The 18,092-nt window shown below is 49.5% G+C and overlaps 8 protein-coding genes across 8 annotated transcripts; 1 reads left to right on the plus strand and 7 right to left on the minus strand.

The window, feature by feature from the left end:
• Positions 1-1,362: 1,362 nt before the first annotated feature.
• N7481_003272 (ribosylnicotinamide kinase) lies at positions 1,363-2,504 on the minus strand (the record flags this gene model as incomplete). Its single annotated transcript, XM_057262491.1, has 2 exons — positions 1,363-2,242; positions 2,308-2,504. 2 exons carry the CDS (start codon positions 2,502-2,504, stop codon positions 1,363-1,365), a joined length of 1,077 nt encoding a protein of 358 aa, XP_057124152.1.
• A 346-nt stretch (positions 2,505-2,850) lies between these two features.
• Positions 2,851-3,695, minus strand: N7481_003273 (sugar O-acetyltransferase; the record flags this gene model as incomplete). Its single annotated transcript, XM_057262492.1, has 3 exons — positions 2,851-3,304; positions 3,398-3,607; positions 3,676-3,695. 3 exons carry the CDS (start codon positions 3,693-3,695, stop codon positions 2,851-2,853), a joined length of 684 nt encoding a protein of 227 aa, XP_057124153.1.
• Positions 3,696-4,227: 532 nt separating this feature from the next.
• On the minus strand, positions 4,228-5,970 carry N7481_003274 (Major facilitator superfamily domain general substrate transporter; the record flags this gene model as incomplete). The annotated part of the gene is made up of 1 exon (XM_057262493.1): positions 4,228-5,970. One exon carries the CDS (start codon positions 5,968-5,970, stop codon positions 4,228-4,230), a length of 1,743 nt encoding a protein of 580 aa, XP_057124154.1.
• A 1,099-nt stretch (positions 5,971-7,069) lies between these two features.
• Positions 7,070-8,263, minus strand: N7481_003275 (uncharacterized protein; the record flags this gene model as incomplete). The annotated part of the gene is made up of 1 exon (XM_057262494.1): positions 7,070-8,263. The coding sequence occupies one exon, from the start codon at positions 8,261-8,263 to the stop codon at positions 7,070-7,072; it is 1,194 nt and encodes a 397-aa protein (XP_057124155.1).
• A 645-nt stretch (positions 8,264-8,908) lies between these two features.
• Positions 8,909-9,919, minus strand: N7481_003276 (uncharacterized protein; the record flags this gene model as incomplete). The annotated part of the gene is made up of 4 exons (XM_057262495.1): positions 8,909-9,196; positions 9,264-9,516; positions 9,580-9,715; positions 9,781-9,919. 4 exons carry the CDS (start codon positions 9,917-9,919, stop codon positions 8,909-8,911), a joined length of 816 nt encoding a protein of 271 aa, XP_057124156.1.
• A 645-nt stretch (positions 9,920-10,564) lies between these two features.
• Positions 10,565-12,162, plus strand: N7481_003277 (uncharacterized protein; the record flags this gene model as incomplete). The annotated part of the gene is made up of 3 exons (XM_057262496.1): positions 10,565-10,583; positions 10,702-11,300; positions 11,362-12,162. 3 exons carry the CDS (start codon positions 10,565-10,567, stop codon positions 12,160-12,162), a joined length of 1,419 nt encoding a protein of 472 aa, XP_057124157.1.
• Positions 12,163-12,266: 104 nt separating this feature from the next.
• N7481_003278 (FluG family protein) lies at positions 12,267-13,682 on the minus strand (the record flags this gene model as incomplete). The annotated part of the gene is made up of 1 exon (XM_057262497.1): positions 12,267-13,682. One exon carries the CDS (start codon positions 13,680-13,682, stop codon positions 12,267-12,269), a length of 1,416 nt encoding a protein of 471 aa, XP_057124158.1.
• Positions 13,683-15,778: 2,096 nt separating this feature from the next.
• Positions 15,779-17,794, minus strand: N7481_003279 (uncharacterized protein; the record flags this gene model as incomplete). The annotated part of the gene is made up of 1 exon (XM_057262498.1): positions 15,779-17,794. The coding sequence occupies one exon, from the start codon at positions 17,792-17,794 to the stop codon at positions 15,779-15,781; it is 2,016 nt and encodes a 671-aa protein (XP_057124159.1).
• Positions 17,795-18,092: the final 298 nt, after the last annotated feature.

Consider the following 18,092-nt stretch of genomic DNA (forward strand, 5'->3'; position numbering starts at 1 on the left):
CTCGAGGTGGTGTTACTAGTAGTTTCTTTTCGGATTCTTTGTTTACTTTTACGACAGGAGATACCGTGACGCTGTATGAGTGGGATGGGATAGGATTACTTTAACCAATCAGGGAATAACTAGTTACTAGTATTACTTACAATGGGAATTGAATGTTTTTGTTCAAGTTTGTTAAGGGTGCTGCTAGCTAGGGTAGTCACTTCGCTGTATGCTACGTGGGATAATTGCTTCCAGCTAGAGGGAGTTTTGCCTGAAAGATGACCTGTTCGATAGAGGAGACTAGTTTTCCTTCTTGCACCTGGTTGAAGGTTCAAGTTCAAGTTGCTTAGGTAGCCCCCAAATTCAAACTCACGAAGATTCAAGTTGATAGCTCCATCGACATGAGGCTGACTCGGACCAAGGTATTATTGCTTGAGATGGGGAGAATGAGATACTACTAGTAGTATTAGCTGGCTAGTCCGAGTCTTTTCCATGACTTCAAGTTTTGATCCGTTGATATTCCGAGAGTGATTGCAAAAAGGACCTGATGAAAACTGGGGCCGGATTATTCATGTCTACATTGCGTTTCCTTCCCTTCTTAGAACATTTCTACTCCTCTTCAGGGTTTTTAGCCTGGCCCAGGTGAGCTTGTACGAGAACAAGTCTTCGAACTATACCCTATACGTCCCAATGGCTCATACCTAATGCTATATCTTGATATTGCAAGTCAGAAGCGGTTGACCGAGTTGTACAAAGCTGCCATGACTCTTGGGCTAATTTGCAAGCCAGACATGATTTTCTCGATGTTTACGGTGACCCTCTTATCGCAGGGAAGATTGGGACGGATATTCAGGAAAATAAATGCAGCTGGCTCTCTGTGACTGCACTGGAATACTCTAACGATGAACAAAAATATATACTGGAAGCTTGTTATGGAGCGGAGAAAAGTTCTGATATTGTCGAGGTGAAGGCTTTATTCGATCAATTGGATTTGGCAGAGAAATCTCGCTGTTGGGATGAGAGGCTTATGGGCGAGGCTCATGCTTTGTTTCGGGGAACGTCTGATGCGGGCTTGAAGGAGGTTTTTATTTTGTTTCTATCGAAGTACCTCCAGGGCCCACGAAGTGGGGTGCCTCGCCCTGCTAAGTTATAGTGTTTTTTGATGTTCAATTCTCATATAGAGATTTTTCGGGGTTTCATTATTATAATTCAATTATCGTTCGATCGTTACGCACTGACCCAGAAGCCTCATTGCTTCTGGCACAAAGTGTCTGATCTAATTTGGAGGCAATTGGAATTCTGTAGAAGCTCAGTACTGTAAGCTGCACAAGGTAACTACTGGATGGGTATACAAGCAATTATAATGAATCTATCAAAAGCCACTCAATACCCAGGCTCATGCGTCACACGAGGCTTAGCAGGGTGCCCAGGATCATATTTCTTCAACAACGCTGTCAAAACCTCCTCAACAGCCCACCTCAGCACAACATCCATACCAACAGCCCCCTCCCCAGGCGCAACCCGAACACCAACATCAGTATGACACTTCTCGCCCTCCCCAAAAGCCTGCACCCAATCCCCCTTAGCAGCCGCACGTTGATCAACGGGGATAAGCAACCATTCATGATACTCCAGATACCGCGGCCAAACAATATCATCCACATATCCCGGCGGATCGACCCAGAAATTCTGCGGCGAATCCGTTCCCGCGGTGTCGAGGTCAATTTCCGGCTTAGAACTGGGAGTCGGTGTCGAACCCGAGCCCGAGCCCGCTGAAGATATATTCGAAGAAACCACATTCCCCGGTCCGGGCGGTGGTTGATCACCACCAATAGTAACATACCCATCCCTCCCCTCCCTCCTAGCTTTAACAGCCGTATAAGGCGCGGGCAAGAAAAGCGATAGATTAATTTGCTCATGAATAGACTGGGAAGGATGTTCCTCACCCCAAATACTAGGTCGATCTTTTGGCGGTGCAAAAAGGAGAAAGCCCTCGAGAAACGCAATGGATTGCCTCATCTTGTAAGAAGCCGGGACGGAAGATAATTGTTTCTCGACGAGTTGGCGAAGTTCCGCGATTAGGGTTTCTGGGACTCCGGTGGGCCCGGATACGTTTTGATCTTCTTTGCTGGCGATGCTGTTGGGAAGTCGGCCGTTCATGCGCGCGTGAGATAGGGCTAGTGAGAGCCAGTCTGTGTCTATTGCGGTGGGGGTGTCCCAGTCTTGGATTTTGGTTCCGGATGGGAGGGTTATGTAGGGGATTCTGGGGGTTGTTAGAGTGATGGTGGTAAGGGAATGGAGGAGGGGTAAGGGATTAGGGATACGCACCTATTATCTGGTTTGTAGAAGTCATCTTCATGGATCATGAAGGTGTGTAGTTGGTCATACTGGGGCGCGCCTTCGATGTGAACTCTGGCACCACTGAAGATTCGATGGAGAAGGCGGGCTAGGGTTGTTTTGCCGCTGGAGGAGGGGCCGGATATACCGACCATGTAGGTTACGGGGTCGGGTGGGTCGTAGGCCATGATTGGATTTGCCGTTGGGGAATAGTAAGGTAGGAGTAGGAGAGTTGCAGAGAAGTTGAAGAATTTGGCCGATCTCACCTTATGCGGGGCAGGGGCTTATCTTATCTCTTACCCCCGCGGTATACATCAAGGTACCCCAGGTAGGGTATAGTTACTTGGTATAAGCTATACTTGGAGGCATTTGGGCTCATTTAAGACATATTCAATCTATTCACTTTCTTAGTTCTATCCGGATTTATTCTCGTTCCGTGTCCATTTCACTTTCAATCCGACGAATGACCCGTGCTGGGTTCCCCGCAACAAAATGGAACGGAGGTACATCCTGACGGGTTATATGAGCCATCGGTCAGCTTGAGTTCAGTTCCATTAATGAGAGAGATGACCATTCCATTCCACTTACCTTAGTAACCACAGATCCCGCTCCAACAGTACTTCCCCTCCCAATACGAACACCAGCCAAGATAAGAGCACTCCCACCAATCCAAACATCATCCTCAATATGAACTTCTTTGCCCCCCTCGGGTCCCTTCAGTCCTCGTCGCACAGCAGGATCCATCGGATGAGTCGCGCCATAGATACAAACATTCGGTCCGAAGAGCACATTCTCTCCAATGCTGATCAGGCACGTATCAAGCACGAGAAGATTGAAGTTAAGAAATGTACCCTTGCCGACCTTGAAATTCAATCCATGGTCCACGGAGATTGGTCCGTCCACAAATGGATCTGTTTCTTCGAATAGAGCTTCGTCTTGCTTGGGATCAGGATGGACTGGAGGCATGGGTCGAGTATCCATGAGAATGCTGAACGGGAGAAAAAAACACAAGGTAAATATTAGGCAAGCTGTAACCAACCATTCAAGTTTTGCTATGCATAGCACACAAGGTCAAACTTACTTCCGCCATAATTCTACTTTTCGGCGCCGAGAAACAGCCCCAGCAGCATTGAACTCATCACAAGCTTCCTTGCATCGGGTGCGGTTTGCTTGTAGATCTTCGTCCCAAGCCCAGTAGAGCTCACCGCGTAGCATTTTTTGCCACTCTTTGGATTGCGCCATGCTGTCTTGTCTATTGTATGCGGAGAGGGAGAGGAAAGGGTGTCGTGTGCTGAATTAAAGAGTTGAAAATAGGGAAAGTAGCGAATCTGTCCTCTTTATATTCTCGGGGTCCCCCACGCGATGATGGAGCCGTTCATTGTGGCGATGGCGACCGATATTCGTCTGCGCTGCCAACTTCCCAATCGGGCAAGTCGGCCAGCAGCTTCCCCCAAGATTGTGCAGGACATGTTAAGTGGCATCGCTGATTGGCTGGTGTTGGTTCACCCAGTATCCATATTTTGAAACACCCCTATGTACCTGGGGGTGGGTAAAGTTAGGATTATGATTCATAGTGGGGGGAGTATGCCCATGGGCAGGGCCCAATCTTTATCATAGCCAATGCATTTGATTTTCACGCCTGTTCAATTTGACAAGGCTTTGAGGCTCATAACATGTAAGGGGTCAAAGACCAATTAGAGCTAATCATGATGCTCAATCTACTTCAAATTCGGATTGAATCAAAGACAGAGCCCAAGACTTTGCTTGGAGCTCAATAGATATATTCATAATTCTGCTTTTGGTTCGTTATCATTAGGAAGCCCGCGCACCATTTGTGAAATGGGTCACATTGAGAAGGTTTCGCCTGATTCTCCACAGCAGAGGGAGATCAGTCGCGTTGATCTGGCAGCGTTATTTAACCGACGCAGTGATTCCGACCAGTCCATCCTCTCCCCGCATATCGCTTTGCAAAACGTGGCTCGCTGCAGTGGACTTTTCACCCGCTACTCGAAGTTCCTCTTGCGACGCCTCATGTATCTTGTGAGAAAAAAGGTCGACTGAGGTGATCGCGAAATTCCGTGCGCTCACTTTACGCTCAAACAAGATGTCAAGCTCAGCATACGTTCTATCCTTTGTTTCAGGTAGTCGGAAGAACGCCCAGACGAAGGAAAGTAGGCAAAGACCGCCCCAGAAAAAGCCAGCTTTCGCTTGCCAGTTCCAGGCCGTCGGGTTAATCATGTAGGGTGTCAGAACGCCGTTGATGATTTTGAAAATATTATAGACATTCCAGGCTAAGCTGGTTGTCTTGGCGCGAAGTCGGACAGATGACATCTCGGAAATGATCGAGTAGCAAAGAGGTCCGACGCTGGACTGGTAGACGAGCGAAAAGGCGATGAGAAGGGCTCCCGTCGCCCAGGACATGTTTTTATTCCCACGATCGACGACGCCAGTTATTCCAATCCCGATCAAGAAAATGAATTGCAGAAAGAGTCCCGAGAGGTATTGTTGTCTGCGGCCGAAACGTGCCATTATTAGCCAGGCGAATACGATCCCGACGATTCCGACGGCGTATTGGGCCATGGTCAGATCGAATGCATTTGATGGGTCCATGCCGGCCTGCTCGAAGAAGTATGTCGAGTTTCCCATCAGTGTGGTCCCGGATATTATCGAGGTGATTGAAGTGAAGCAGCAGATTTCTGTTCGGCGAAGATTATGGCCTTTGAAGCAGTCGATATAGCTTGCACCTTTGACCACTTTTTGTTCGAGTTGATTGGTGTAGACCATGACTTCAACGGCTGAGTCTAGGTCGACTGCATCATCTGTCTCCCGGGCTGTGAGTGATCGAAGAGCAGACTTGGCCCCCTTCTTATCGCCGCGTCGAATATACCACCACGGCGATTCGGGCGCAAATGCGATTGCCACGATCAGCGGAACCGGCCACATCCACTGTAGAGCGTAAGGAATACGATAAGACCACTGGTCAGTCCGGTGAAGCAGTGACCGTAGAACGCCGGAGGAAATAAGCTGGCCGATGACCCAGCAAAGATTAATGTAGGCCGTAAGATGGCCTCGAAGAGCCACAGGACAGACTTCAGACGCATACGAGACCGGAAGAATCTGGAAAATACCCCAGGGAATGCCCATCAAAATCAAGCCAACTTGGAGCACCTCGACATTTGGCGCGAAAAATGGGATGAAAACAAAGAGGATTGTCAGGAATAAGGCGCCAATCATGGTTTTTCGATACCCGAATCTTTCTGCCACGAATCCGTTTAATAGCAGCCCGATTATTTCGCCGACAGACGCTCCGTTGTTGAGGCCGGATTGCCAGGCTGCGGATAAAGCGTAGGTTCCATCAGGTTGCAATTTGCCGTATTTCTTCGTCCAGGGCTCGAATGCGAAGAATGAGAAAATTAGGAGAAGGTCATATCCTTCCATGATCACCGCTGTTGAGAGAACAATGGACCATGAGACTGCTTTTGAATAGAGTCGGAATGCAGTGGAAATGGACATATCGTGCTCGCGCTGCGTAGCCTCCCTGATTTGTGCCTGTGAAAAGGCAACGGTCGGTTGATCACCGGAACCTCCATTGTGTTGGGCCGAGGGTTCAATTGGAGCTAATATTGGAGACACATTTGGGCTCACGTCACCCATTATGGCGTATATTACCGGTGGTGGAGAGGGTTGAAGGGAAGTTAAAGGGTCGAAAGGGAAGAGAAGGGAGGAGAGAGGCGGCGAGTAGGTATATTCGATGCCGAGGTATTTGTACCACCCTTAAATGCACCGCAAGTGTCCCACGTGGGATTCTACCCGAAAAGTGCGGATGGGCATAAATAAAGCTTGGAATTACCCTCACATTCTTGCAACCCCTCAGACTGGAAGAATGTTCGAGATAAGAACTGAGTCACTCACTAGTCAGCTAGTTTGTTTGCTAGTCGTGCATAATGGATTAGTCAGTCGAGGACTCCACCGGTGAGAAAATACGAGGTCGAGATCCAGCCATCAAAATAGCAATGTACGAGTGGATGAAAAGTGGAGCTGATCGGGAATAGAGTGTTGACTATTAAAATGGGGAGATGAGAGTATAAATTTCTCTGCTGTTGGATCAAGGGGTGTGGATCCAATCGAGATCCGACTCCCCACTTGGGTACACATGATCTAATAGAAATTGATGAAGACTCGGATGAGCCCGAGCTCGATAACAAGACTTAAAATGGAATTGAAGTCTAGAATCTGTGGCTAGTAAGTCCCTATTAGATTTGTTGTAAATGCCGTAGTATCCAAGACGTTTCCGCGGTTTCGTCGTGCTGTTCATGCGGGTTAGTGGATAGATAATAGCTGTTTTGCTGGATGCTGTAGTACCATGGGTGTGCTAGTAGCGACAGAGGGCCTGTCAAAGAATTTCCATGTCTTTGTCTACATATAGAAGCAGTCCTGTTCATGCCACTTGCAGATGCGTGAAGAATTACTACTACATAGCACATTGCATCCATGTGAGAGCAATGTGAAGGTGGGACAGAAGGTATGCTGCAATTGACAGAATTCATGCCATTCCTTCATCAATTTCATTCGTTATGTACATTCCTAGTAATTCCCATAGTAATCCTTAATCCAACAGAGCAACGCTTAAAACCAAAGAAAAATCCCATAAGCCCTTGAGTATCGAAGCCGTATATCCAGTACATCAAATCATTGTCCTCGCAGAAATAAGAAAGAAAGCAAAAGACAATTTGAACACCGCTGTATCACACATTTAGTCGCTGTCGCTCAGACTGTCACGACGACGGCGGTGGCTTCGCTCCTCGCGACCATCACGGCGGTAGCCCTTGGTCAGCCCAGGGATCGGGTGGTGGTAGCTCTTAGTACCGGCAGAATCCTCAGTATCGACGTTCGAGTACTGGTATTCCGAACGGGAACCGGCAGATGCAAAATCCAGCGGCTCGGTAAAGTGACCGGGCATAGAGCGAGGGTCCTTTTTGCGGGGGCTGCTGGTGCGAGAAGAAGGCGCCGGAGGGGGAGCGGCACTGCGCTGACGTTCACGATCACGTCGGCGATTTTGGCGGCGCTGCGATGGATCACGGAGCTGGGATTCTTCGGTGGTCTGGCTGAGGACTTCTTCGCTGCCGGCAGTGAAGGAGAAGTCTCGGGGGCCACGGCGGGAGCTGCGGTGAGGGCGACGGGGCTGTTCGTATGCGTAGTCTCGTACTTCACTCATCTCGCTCTGTTGGTAGTTGGTTGGAACGGCGGAGGAGTCGTAGTCGCTGCCGTTGTAGGTGCCTTCGGCTTGCCGGTTCATGCCGCCAATACGAGCGGGCTTTTCTTCACGGTATGCGCGAACATCGTCGTCGCCTTCGCCTTCGTATCGCTCATCCTTGTGGCGGCGCCTGAATTTGTCTCGGAAGTTGCGTTTCTTCTTTTGTGGCTTGTCTTCGGTCATCACTGTCGCTGTCTCCGGGTTTGTTGCGGTTTCGGCGTAGGTATCGTAGTCAGCGTATGAGTATCCATCATCGCTGTAGCCCTTGCCAACGACACTGCCTCCGCCTAGCTTTGTACTCTTGGTGGCGTTACTGAGGGTTTTGCCGTCCGGTCCCTTTCGACGCAGTACGGTCGATTTGTAGTCGTCCCAGTCTCCTTTGCGCCAAACGAAGCCGCCGTTCTTGGCCCAGAAAAAGAACCAGATGCCGGCGATGACGAAAGCTGCACCAATGATGGCAAACAGGGCCATTAGGCCCTGCATTTTGATGCTGCTAGGACTGATTGTGCCTGCCCCGCGGACAGGTGCGTCGCCTGCGGCTGCTGTTGTTGTTGTGGATTTGGCGCGTGCAACGAGAGTATTGTAGTTGAGGGAGGGCGTGGGATCGAGAAGAAGGCCTGATGGAGTATCGCGAGTCTCCACCGACATCACTGGAATGTCGGGGATATCCCCGATCGGCAAAACGGGAGCCATGATGAAGGATACGAGCGGTCAAGAGCGCAGGGCTCAAGACGAGACTCTGTGGAATGTTAGATCTGTGGCACATTCTTGGAACATGAAAGAGGTCTCACCTTTAACGAATGATCAACGCCAAATCAAGATGGAACGAGCGATTCGTTCCGCGGAATGGAAAGATGTGGGAATGCTGGATGTAGGAAAGAAACGGTCTACCTGGGTTGTGGTTAGTAGACACGAGAAGTTGACAAAGTGGGAAAATACAAAGCCAGAAATCCACCGGCGACAGTCTTTTGGGGATCTAGAAATGGGGAGGTTGGAGGGGGCGATCGGGGAGGCTGGGGATTGTTGACACCCACCCGTCGGCCCGACAACAGGAAGTATATAGTCACGTGGTATCACTGGACAGTCATACTATTTACAATACATACAGTCTTGTTGCTGCCAATACATAAAATAGAATAATTTGTGACAAAATTAAATAAATGGATGAGAAGGGAATAAGCAACAGCATTCCTAGGGGTACAAGTTGTTGGTCTGCCAGGCATTGAAAACCTTGGAACCTTGGAAGTATATACCAATGGATATCGGAGACTTCCGAGGTCCACTTCTTTACAATTTGCGAATTTGAACTTGAACGTAGCACCTCCGTAGAAGTTAGATCTATTGAAGCTCCGCGCCGCAACTGGAATCCCTCCCTTGGCGGTCTGGTGTATCCGAAACAAGCAAGCCCCTCTTATCATTTCCGTTTCTCATACGAGGGATGACAAAACCCGTGGCAAGGAAAAGCACCACAACGCAGTATTCCATGATGAGACCCATAAAGAGGAATGGCACGATTTGACCGGTCAGATTGGCCCAGCGTGGATCCAATGGATAGAAAACCGAGAGGAAGAGGTAGCAAATACGGACAGTTATGAAAGGGGTCGCGAGGGTGGAGGCCTTGAGAATCTGAAGAAAACACGAGTTTGGTCAGTATGTGCGCAATATGACGTCGATTGGGGAGAGTATAACTTACTGTTTGACTTGGGTTGGAAAGCCACAAGTAGCGAGTCCACAGCGAGACTTGGATGGTCAATAGACAAGCCACGAAAAGTACGACAAGGCTGTAGCCAGCCTTGACGAGTTTGATTCCAATCTCTACATCACTCAGGGTGTCGCTTCCTTCTAGGACTCCGCCGGCAATTGTGAGACCGAGAGCAATGAAGAAGAGCATCCGGGATAGGACCAAATAGCGTTTGATTCGTGATTTCATATTCTCACGGGCCATACTCCAGGATGTTAGAACAAAGAGAATGTAAAGTAAACCGAGGAAGGTCGGTTATGCGACTTACATGAGTCGGATGAGACCCAGAGTTGCTGCAATCAAAGGAAACACGCCAGTATTGAGAAAGATGATGGCAGCGACCATTAGTCCGGTCTTCGGGATCTGTCCCCAAAGAATGACCAGAATACCACCGGTGATGCGAACTAAAAAATAGATTAGATCAGAATTCGTTACGGGTGGTTTCACTACTGGAGAATAGCTCACGCACTAATAGAGAAAGATATCAAGATAAGCCATGCCATGCGCGGTCGGTTGTGTCGATAAAACGCGAGATAAATGGCCAGAACCGTAACCGGTATGTAGAAAATAATTTGGGCAGTGCCCAATTTAGAATGAGCGTCGAACATAAGTGTAGAATGCAGAGATTCGACTGCGGGCCAAAGATTGTTCTTAGCAGTTGTAGATCTCTTGGTATATGATATGAAGGGCGTATTAGGCGGTAGTCAAGTGCGAAATGACTTGGGAAGAATTGTAATAAATTCAGAAAAATTAGAAGCTTTCTAAAAGACTCCTTGGCCTTTTATAAGGCTGGTTGCCAACAGAATAAGAACTGAAAAGTAGAAAATAAGAAAAGTGGAGTGGCTCGGCGTAGTTCGCAAGATCACCACCCTTTTGGGTTTAGCGCATGATCTCGCCTCAGCCTCAATCCACTTCATCTTTCCACGCCGAGAACGATGATTATCCAACTCGACGATAAATCCCAATTTTTTTGAGAGTAGTGCACTCTGGAAGGACTCTGGAAGAATTCTGTCTCTAAATTACGTCCAGAGGTGGGGTTTGGCGATGCATTGCCACAAAATACAGGGTTGAAATAGCACCGCGACCTGTAACGAGCGACTAAGACCACCATGGTGGGGGTAGCTGGCAAGTCTAAAGGCTGCAATACGTGCCGGAAAAGAAAGATAGCCGTTAGTGAATCCGCAATATTTGATTTGAATACCATTTTCTGACACAGCCGCTCAGTGTGACCAACAAAAGCCCGTCTGCACACAATGCACGCGCTCGAAGCGGGTATGTGCCGGCTACGAAAGAGACAGAGTCTTCGTCTTAGTCGCGCCAGCTAGTGAAAAGACCCACACTTTCATTCAACCCGAGTCATCGACTTCTAGTTTAATCTTGAGTTCACCAGAGGATGGTGCTCAAAGCCGCGGTATGTCGGCCCTTTCTCGCTCTTCGCCGTCTTCTTCATCCCCATCGGTAATGCTTGGCATCCAGGAGCCGACTAGTCCACTACCCGAGACAAGCGCTGGATATGTGTTGATAAAGAGCCGCGCAGCCCGTCATAATCTGATCCAGGCATTTCTTTCCAAATGTTTCCCCAGTGGATGGGCATCTCGGACAAACCGCTCATGGCTACCCCTGCTTAGTGAGCTACCAGCTACGATGAACTCTAACCCATTAGAGCTATCAGGTATCGCACTCGCGGCTTCGGTTATAGGACGCGAGCGTCAGGATTTATCTCTGATAAGCCTGGGTCTAAAGTGTTACACCCAAGGACTCAATCAGCTGCGCAAGGCTTTGCGTCACCCTATTCTCACGAAAGAAGATTCAACTCTGGCTGCTTGCATGGCACTTAATCTTTACGAGACCATTGAGTGTCCCAGTGAAGGATCTGGCGGATATTTCAGCCACTGCCATGGTCTTTTAGCGTTGATTCAAGCTCGTGGCGTTGAGCGACATTCGTCGGGCGCGGGACACCGTTTATTTTTGGGGATCAGAGTACCGGCGGTGAGTGGAAGATAATATGAGAATGCCCCTTTTGAATTGATAATGCTGACGCCCATCACAGATTCTGTATGTTTTGAGCCGGAGCGCATCTACCATCCTATTAGAACCGTCATGGATGGAGGGACCTTGGAAAGAATTACCAAAGACCCATCTCGATCGCGTTACGGACTGTCTTGTTGCAGCTCCCGGAATCCTAGAACGCGTGCCATTATTGAGATACCTGGGCCCGCATCAACAAGCCGAGTTGATCCTCGAACTGGTGGATGAGTGCTGGCGGGTTGATAAAAGACTGGATTTAATTGACAGTGAAATACGACCTGCCAGTTCAATCGCACTCTATACAACAGTGCCATCTCGAATCAACCCATTGGCCGATCAAGATGGCTGTATAACCCTTTTCCCGCTTGTACTTTCATTTTCCCACCCTGCAGTTGCCTCGGCACTTACGCTGCTATGGGCAACACGTTCGATGCTTTGGTCAGGGCTTTGCAGTCTCTACAAGCATTATGAAATGCTGAAAAAAATGTATTCTCTGAACCCCGAACTATTGAACGAACATACGTCTATTTGCGAGAATACTGGATCGATGAAATGCCTTCCAGCGCTGGAACAACGGGAGCAATATCTTTCCATGGCACACAATGTTTGCCAATCCATCGAATATTTCCTGCAAGACGAAATGGGAATGATCGGAGCGTTATCGGTTACTCCCGCAATTGGCATTGTGATTGATGCCCTAAAGAATTGGCCAAATCATTCCGAAGAAATCAAATGGCTACATGCATCTTTGGGCTTGATTGGACGGAAAGGTGCTCGCGTGCTTGATTATTACAAACCACAAAACAGTGCCCCAAATACATGAGAAAAACATCTCAACCATGCTCAAAAAACAAGCAGAAAACATCTAGCATCCAAACTTGCAAAAAAGTCTATCGAAAATCCTCACATCTCAAAAACAAAAACAAATCAATACCTCGCAAGCAAAAGAAGCCTCCTCTCCCGATCCCCAATGCCCCTCAAAAACCCCGCCTCCCCCCTCTTAACAGCCAAATACGAAGAAACCATCCCCTGCCCCAAAAGATACTGAATCCGTCCATCCTCCTCAAGCGAATCAAGACTAGCATCAAGATGATCTGGCAACGCATCCTTCAACCCAATCATGCACCGCTCATCAGCCGATAACTGAGCCGCAGCCCTCACACAAGGTCCACCGGTCAATGCCAATCCCGCACGTAAACCGATAATACCCGCGCTCAGCAACGCGCAGAGAACGAGGTATGGATTCGCGAATCCGTCTACGAGTTTAATTTCGAATCGGTTGTTTTCAATTCGTCGGAGGGCGACTTCTTTGTTCTCCCATCCCCATGCGGCGTATTCGCCTCCGCTCCATGTTCCCGACGCAATGCGCGAATAGCTCATGTCGTTTGGTAGAGCGAATGCTAGGATTGCGGGGAAGTGAAGTAATATGCCTGCGAAGAAGGACTCTGCTTTTTGGGTCTGGATCTGGGAGGATTCGTGGTTTTGGGCTTGGTGGCGGTTTGCATTTGCGTTTGCGTTTGTCGTCGCCTCGTTCATTGCGTTGAGAGACATGTGGATGTGGGCTCCGTTTGCGGGTTGTTGGGGAAATGGTTGGGTTGCGGCTGTTGCGCGGTATCCGAATGATTGCGCGACTAGCATGATTGTTTCGCGGGCGCGAAGGAGAATTTCAATTGATGTTACCGGTTCGAAGGGCGGGAGGACGAATTCCCACTGACCGGGCCCGGCTTCAGCGTGAAACTGTTCCAATTCGATATCGACAGAGTTCAAGGCTCGAGCGACGGCCTCAATTAATTCTAGATGGGGTCTGTCTTCGGGGGCCATTCCCGTGAACGAATGTTGGAAGGGGTTATTGAGCGGTTCGTAGTCCACGATTTGACTACCCTCGTACTTTGGCTTTAGGAATGTGACTTCTACCTCGAAGCCGATGAGGATACTGCAGTCATTCTCGTATTGAAGAGTTTGGTGCAGCTCTTGGAGTCTTGATCGTGCGCATTCGGGCAGTGGTTCGCCCTTGGAGTCCACGCTGTATACGTTGACTACGGCGCGGGTGCCGTTTGAGCCGTATTGACAGTATGCTGTGCTGAAGTCTGGGCGGAGGTGGAATTTACCGCTTGGACTTGCGCCTTCGGCTAGACGGTCTCCTGGGAGGAGATGTAAGACTGCTCTGGTCAGGGCAAGCCATTGGTCTTCTTGGAGCATTTTCTTGAATTTGGCGATGGGGACGATTCGCACGAGTGTGTTCGACGTGTATGACATGAATTGTAGCCAGATAAACTCGACTTTGGGATAGTCGTATAGAAATGATTGAAATGATATCCTTGGATCCGGCATGAGGGGGTACATCTTTGCTGTCTTGAATTGATGAAGATTGATAAGAACAAGTTGAAGGTGGGGGAGAAGATGAAGAATGGCTTGGAGGGGCAGGGCTGAGGTTTGTCTGTGTCAGGGGCAGGCTAACGTTTCCAACAGGGCTGCATGCACGAAGAGTTCAAGTTGATAGCTGAGAATTACCTGACCGTGATAAAGAGTTGTTGATCAGTCGAATATGTAAAGCAGAATTGCTGGCCAAGTGGATGAAGTGCCACGTTTCAACTAAATACTAGTCATCTTTAGCTTCCTGCAACTCCGCCCCATTCCCCCTCTTACCATCTCAAACCGGAGGGAAACTTAGTGATGCGACCCTGTAGAGTTTGGATGCTTGTTTCTGATCAAAAATTAGACGGCATAGCCTCATCAACTTACGTAGGTCCTGGTAACAGAGCGGGGGTGGATCCAATACCAATGACCCGTCCGTATGAAGGAACCGTTTGCCTTTATCCAATCGGCTCCAATCGGCTTCATTAGATCTGACTCGGGCGGCGCCAGATCTTCGATTTGAGCGTCGATCAAGCAGAGATTTGGGTGTTGATCACCCTACTCACAAATGTCGAGATGTTGAGGATGCCAATTCGCACATCTAGGGCTCTGGGCTTCATGGTCCATTTGACTGTAGCTGCGACTTCAACGCTACTCGTCACGATCCGAACATCTCAATTACTGTATTAGGAAAGGCGCAGACGAGGGACATCTTGCAATCGTTATAACCTTGATAAGTATGCATACGCAGAAAAGAAATCTTGAAGTGGTGAGATAGCTTCATCGGAAAAGCCAAAACAAAATTCTCCGCCTGTGCGAGGGCTCAGATAGGAATTGGAGTTCACGATTTAGGTTTGCTGACGCCTCACTAAGTCGAATGGCTACATTCATGCGAACTAATTTGGGATGGATGGTCGAAACAAATACGTTGTCATACAGATTAACCCTACGAAGCACAAGCACAAGCACACTCATACAAAATCGATAGGGGCCCGAAAGCCCATAGAGGGAAAAGAAATGAAAGAATAAGAGGATAACCTGGTGTTGAGACATGACAAGTAAAAAGCGTAGACATAAGACATGGGTATATTCTCTCCCCTCCAACACGGACGCAAACCAGTAACGTAACGGAACCACGAAGAAAAGAAGGGCTCAGATCCAATCCCACAATGACAAAAGGGTGCAAAAGAGCCCGACACAGTAGCTCCATAACATAACATGGGGAGGTATAGACGGGAAAGAAAAGGGAGATAAGACATGAAATGAGCATAAACATTGACATGAAACGAAATGAAACATGAAACATGAAACATAGATGAAGCGAGCTATACACGCTAGTAGATGATTGCAGACATGAGGATATGGGAAAAAAGACAAAACAAATAGGCAAATGTAGAAAAAAAAGAGAAAAAAAAGAAAACACGCAAAGCATCATCGAACTTGTCATCGCAGGTCATCAAAATCGTACAATCATATCACCGTGTCAGGAATTCATCAGGCGTCTCAAATCATGAAAGTTTCCGAGCACCGCTGTAGAAGCATGCAAGGTGTCAGTCATTAAAAAAGCATGGCCTGACATCGCCCAAACGCAAGATAGAAATTGCAAAAAGAACAGAAAAACCAGGGAGTCCTCCCAGTCCGACGCGGGACAGGCTATAGTGTGTCCTCCGTTTTCTCCTCCCTTCCAAGGTTACTACCCAGGTACCTATTAGATACCATCCCAGGTAGGTAACCAGTCACCCTCCATCTCCCCATTCGAGGCAGGTAACATGGGAAGGGCCAGGAGGAGGAGACGGAGAACACCAGAAGAAAGAAACCTGCCCTTGAAAGCTTTGCTCAAAAACACCCGTTTTTGTTTTTGGTCCAAATCCCACACAAATCCGCCCTGAGAAAAAGTAACGCTTTGCAAACAATGAGAAAAAAAAGAATTTTTTTTTCCAACTTTTGAAGCCGCTGATAAGCGGACACCATGACCATAACATAAAAAGAACATAAGATCATCCGACATATAGACATAAAGGGAGATATATTGTAAACCAACATAGGGGAAGAGAAAGATGAGTCGACCCGGCGTTCATCTGACATTAGTAACGACGGCCGTAGGTGGACTGCGAAGACCTCCTACTACCTCGTTCCAAGCGTCGATCATCGCGCGTTCGTCGCACATCTTCCACCAACTCCCGTCGGCTTGCAGTACCCGTCTTATCAGAGTAGGACGATCCAGCAGGCAAGTAAGCTTTCGGCTTGCGGTTTGTGTTTCCTCCAAGACTGAGGTGGAAACCGCCCGCGTCATCGCTTCGGATATTGATCATCTTGCCGTGGACCGCCTCTTCTTTGAATCCGAGTTGAATCCCGTCCATCATAAGGCTGATGTCCTTTCCTCCTCCTGCTTTGGAACCGGTTCCGCTTTCACGGCTGCTGTTTGATCCGCTCTTCCGGCTGCCGTTGTCGCTGCCAGCGCCGTTCGCCATCTTTGGGATGAGTGACTCGGCGGACGCAGGTAGCGCAGCGGTAGCAGAGCGGCCTGCCTTGGCGTTTTGGTATTGCTCGACGGTTGAGACTTGGTCCTCCAATTCATCTCCCCGGCTGTCATTGTCATCGTAGTAGTACTGCTCAGCGCGCTCTGGGCGGCGTCTGCGAGAGTTCTCAACCGCAATCCGAGTACCCCGGCCGGTGTCGTGGTAGGAGTTTGACCTCCTGCTCTCGCGCATACTCTGGCTCCGTTCGGGAGCCATTCCTGCTTCTCGAGATAAGCGGCGATGGGCGGGATCGGGAAGGGCATTGCGCATTTCCGACATGTCCATAAACTCTGCAGGATGGTCGGCAGCAGCTCGAGACATGCGGCGCGAGGGAGCCATGGGAACGCCTTGCACAGTTTGAGATTTCCGAGGTGCTTCGGGCCGTTTGTTTTGGATAATCTTTGGAGCAGCCCGAGATTTCGGCAGAGGCGGAGGTGGCATCCGATTCACGTCGCGATAATAATCCTCGTCGCGGGGTTGAGTAGGCTTGGAGCTGTGGCGCCCACGCGGTTCGCGAGATGAGTAACGTTCAAGTGGTTCGAATTCCTCAAACTCTTGAGCAAAGACATCATCCGACTCCATCATGCGAGGATCGTAGATAGAATTCCGACGCCGGGATGGCTCGCGAGTCCGGGATGGGGATCTCTCAGGTCCGTATTCCAATGAAGCGGGGAACTCCGACCCAGCATAGCCTGTGAAAGATCCACCCCCGTAAGGAGAGGAAGCATAATAAGCCGAGTGGGAAGGTGGAGGTCCACCGGGTCCGTATGAATCATATGGCACCTGTGGATGGTACAGTCCGGGCGGGCCCATTGATGACGTCTCGTGGAAGCTCATACTCATGGGTCTGCTGTCCTGGTGGTAGCCACCCGGTTGCCGGTACGAATGAGACCGGTTTGGCCGACTTGTGGGACGGTGATACTCCTCATAGCCATAGGCGTGACGCGGGGCATAGGTGCGTGGTGAGGAAGGAACCATGTCTGGCATGGGTGGACGACCGTACATGGCGAGTGGGTACTCCATGTTTGGAGGATAGCGGTCGATGGGAGTCGGTGGTTGTTGTTGATGGTAAACGGGACCACCTTCGTAGTAGTGAGCAGGGTCCTGGTAGTGACGGGCGGAAGAGTCTCGTCTGCTGCGTGACTTGGACGGCGACCGGGGCACGTGAGAATGATATTGGGCGGAGCCCGGATAGGCACCAACCCGCATACTCTCTTTGTGGCCTGGCCGGGGACGGTCCTGTCTGTTTTTTTGTTCTCTGTGTTCTCTGTGTTCTCTGCGGGTGGATGATTTTCTGTCGAGGTCGGCTCGCTGCTTGGGCATGTGCAGTTTATGAGGGACCGGTGGACTCTTCCCGCCCGACGGACCAGATTGGGTGCTGTTGGCGGTGGCGGCGGTGCGACTAGAATAACCTGAGTCACTGGCGCCGTCGATCAGCGGCTCCGCTGGGAATCTATGATCAGACCTGGTGACTACTTTGGCCGCGGTATTGGCTACCTGCCGGCTTTCTGGTACGATGTCATCGAATTCCTCGTCATAATCCTCCACCATAGCTGGGTGAGGGGGTTTCTTGCCCGCCATGGCCTGCAGGTGGTTCGGAAAGGCTGGGAACTAGACAGGACGCTTTAGTCAGGGAGTCCAGATTTAGACCCGTTTTGGGGAGGGGGTGATGTGGGTTGTGCGAGGTGAGGAAGTGGGATTTGCTTACCCACTACGCCAGCAGGGAAAGATCTGCTTGGCTGGACTGGCTGCAAGCCACCAACTCTTGCCCGATGGCAAGAGAGCAGGAAAGAGCTGCAGAAGAGGAGTGGTAAGACGTGAAAAAAAAAAAAATTCCAAAAAGGTAGTAGGATGAGTCAGTGCCGCCTCTGTTTGTGTG

Source organism: Penicillium waksmanii, assembly GCF_028829765.1.
Source record: "Penicillium waksmanii strain IBT 27052 chromosome Unknown utg000004l:1.0-5674109.0:1.0-5678898.0, whole genome shotgun sequence".
Taxonomy (NCBI): domain Eukaryota; kingdom Fungi; phylum Ascomycota; class Eurotiomycetes; order Eurotiales; family Aspergillaceae; genus Penicillium; species Penicillium waksmanii.